The sequence below is a fragment of the Aptenodytes forsteri genome, unplaced genomic scaffold (assembly GCF_000699145.1).
Source record: "Aptenodytes forsteri isolate BGI_AS27 unplaced genomic scaffold, ASM69914v1 Scaffold147, whole genome shotgun sequence".
In the NCBI taxonomy this organism is placed as follows: domain Eukaryota; kingdom Metazoa; phylum Chordata; class Aves; order Sphenisciformes; family Spheniscidae; genus Aptenodytes; species Aptenodytes forsteri.
In genome coordinates, this window is record NW_008795320.1 from 1,551,214 (window position 1) to 1,553,150 (window position 1,937).

General features: G+C 67.9%; 1 protein-coding gene across 1 annotated transcript in view; it reads right to left on the minus strand.

Moving 5' to 3' along the window:
- The window catches only part of MIDN (midnolin), a 41,164-nt gene that overhangs the window by 1,796 nt on the left and 37,431 nt on the right, over positions 1-1,937 (minus strand). Inside the window, exons 2-4 of the mRNA XM_019472210.1 lie at positions 1,731-1,929; positions 1,019-1,151; positions 622-915 (exon numbers count right to left, since the gene is read on the minus strand). Of these exons, the coding sequence (XP_019327755.1) occupies positions 622-915; positions 1,019-1,151; positions 1,731-1,929 (626 nt within the window). The remainder of the gene's footprint in view (positions 1-621; positions 916-1,018; positions 1,152-1,730; positions 1,930-1,937) is intronic.

A 1,937-nucleotide genomic window follows, 5' to 3' on the forward strand; every position in this document is an offset into this window, starting at 1 on the left:
GGGCCCCCACCCTGACTGCCACATGTCAATCATTCCAGCCCCCTCCCGGCCACAGGGGGAGGATGGGGGCTCTGCCACAGCCCCTTCCCATGGGCCCCAGCCGAGACTCACCGGCCCCTGCCCCATCCTGCCTGCTCCCTCTGCTGCAGGCAGCCGCAGGGCAGAGCCTCGGGGTGCCCGTGCCTGCTCCAGCACGCTCAGTCGTGCAAAAAGAGAGAAGCGAGTGGCCAGTCATTACAGGGGGGAAAAAAAAAATTGTATAAAAACCAGAGGCTCCAGTGACCCTGCAGCACCAGGCTCTGTGGGAGCGGGGGCTGCTGTGGGGAGTGACCCCATGCAAAAAGGAGGTCAGCTCCGGCCCTGCTGAGGGTAGCGGGCTGCAGGGGCTCCCCAGCCCCTCTCTGCCCATCCTGGCTGCAAACACCTACAGACCCAAGCGGGATGGGACAACACCACGGACGCCAAACCCAAACCCCAGTGGGCTCCCGGCACTGGGCACCGCCACAACGTACAGGCAGCACGCAGGCAGCGCGGCCGGTCAAGGCACCCCTGGCATGCAGCAGACCCGGGGGGCTGGCAGCGGCCCCCTCCCACGCGAGGCATGGAGGCAGCTGGGCTTACCGCTGGGCTTGCACATCCGGATCTGGCTTTGGCACTGGACGACGGGGTGCAGGGGTGGGGAGGCCGCGGCCGCTGGCAGTGGCTCTGAGGTAGTTTTGGTGGCGAGGTCCGGGGAGGCGGGGGGCGAGGAGGAGGAGGAGGAGAACTGTGTCTGGCAGCGGAGCTGCGTCAGGGACTGGGGCATGCCCTGGTAGTGTCGCGTGGCGCTGAGGAGGTCATTCAGGATCTGCAGGATGGTGCCAATGTCCCGCCGCGGCCGCCCGCTGCTGTCCTGGCAGTTGGGGTGCAAAGTGCCTGCAGGGGGAAGAGGTGGGTGTGAGACAAGCAGCTCCCCCAGACCCACATCCCCCCCCGGGTCTCTCCGCTGCAGCCCCCAGGGAGGCTCAGCATCACGTACCGGAGAAGGTCCCTGAGAAGACCCCAGGCGCGTGGTTGACGAAGCTCTCGATGACCGCACCGGGTTTGCGGGATCGGGCCGTGGGAGCAGGACTGCTGCCCGGGGAGCTGCTGCTGCGGGTGCTGCAGTCCACCTGGGCAGGCGGGAGAGACGCAGGATCAGCCTCCGGGCAGGGGACCCAGGCGTGCTGGGGCACCGGGGGGGCACGCAGGCCTGCTCCAGCCCTTCTGCCCCCCATGAATGGCCAGGTCAGGTCAGGAGACCCCCGCAGCAGCCCCAGGCAGGGAGCAGGGTCCAGCAGGCACCACCAGCCCCAGTTTTGCTGCGACACAAGAACTATGGCTGTCCCACCCCTCTGTGCACTGGTGTCCCCAGCCCTGGGGGTTCTGACAGTCGCCCCCCCCGGGTCAGCTGTGCTGCGCAAAGGGGAAAGGGAAGGAGCAGCAGAGAGCGCTGGCAGGCAGCTCCTGCCCGGCTGTGGGGGCAGGCAGGGCCTGAAGATGAGCAGAGTAAGAGCCTGGATCACACCCTGTCCCCGAACCCCTCCCCGGGACCTGGGAGCATTTTGCAAACTGGGCAGGGGGACACCCTTGTTCCATCCACACGTGGGGAAACTGAGGCAGGGAAAGGCATCGCCACAGCAGGGCTGCGAAGTGCACAGCTTTGCTCCCCTACGCCAAAGGCACTGGGAGCCCCCCCAAGCCCGACTCACCTCTGAGCAGGAGGAGACCACGCTGCTGTTCACTGTCTGCGTGCTGGCCCCGTGCGACCGGAACATCCCAGCAGTGACGGGAGCAGGGTGGGGGGCGTTACAGTACATGGGGGGGGCCGGTGCGGCGGGCGCGGGGCTGGGGGCCGGGCTCTGCTGGCACGCAGGCACCACGGGGATGCGGGCGAAGCCGGAGCCGGCGCTGCCGTG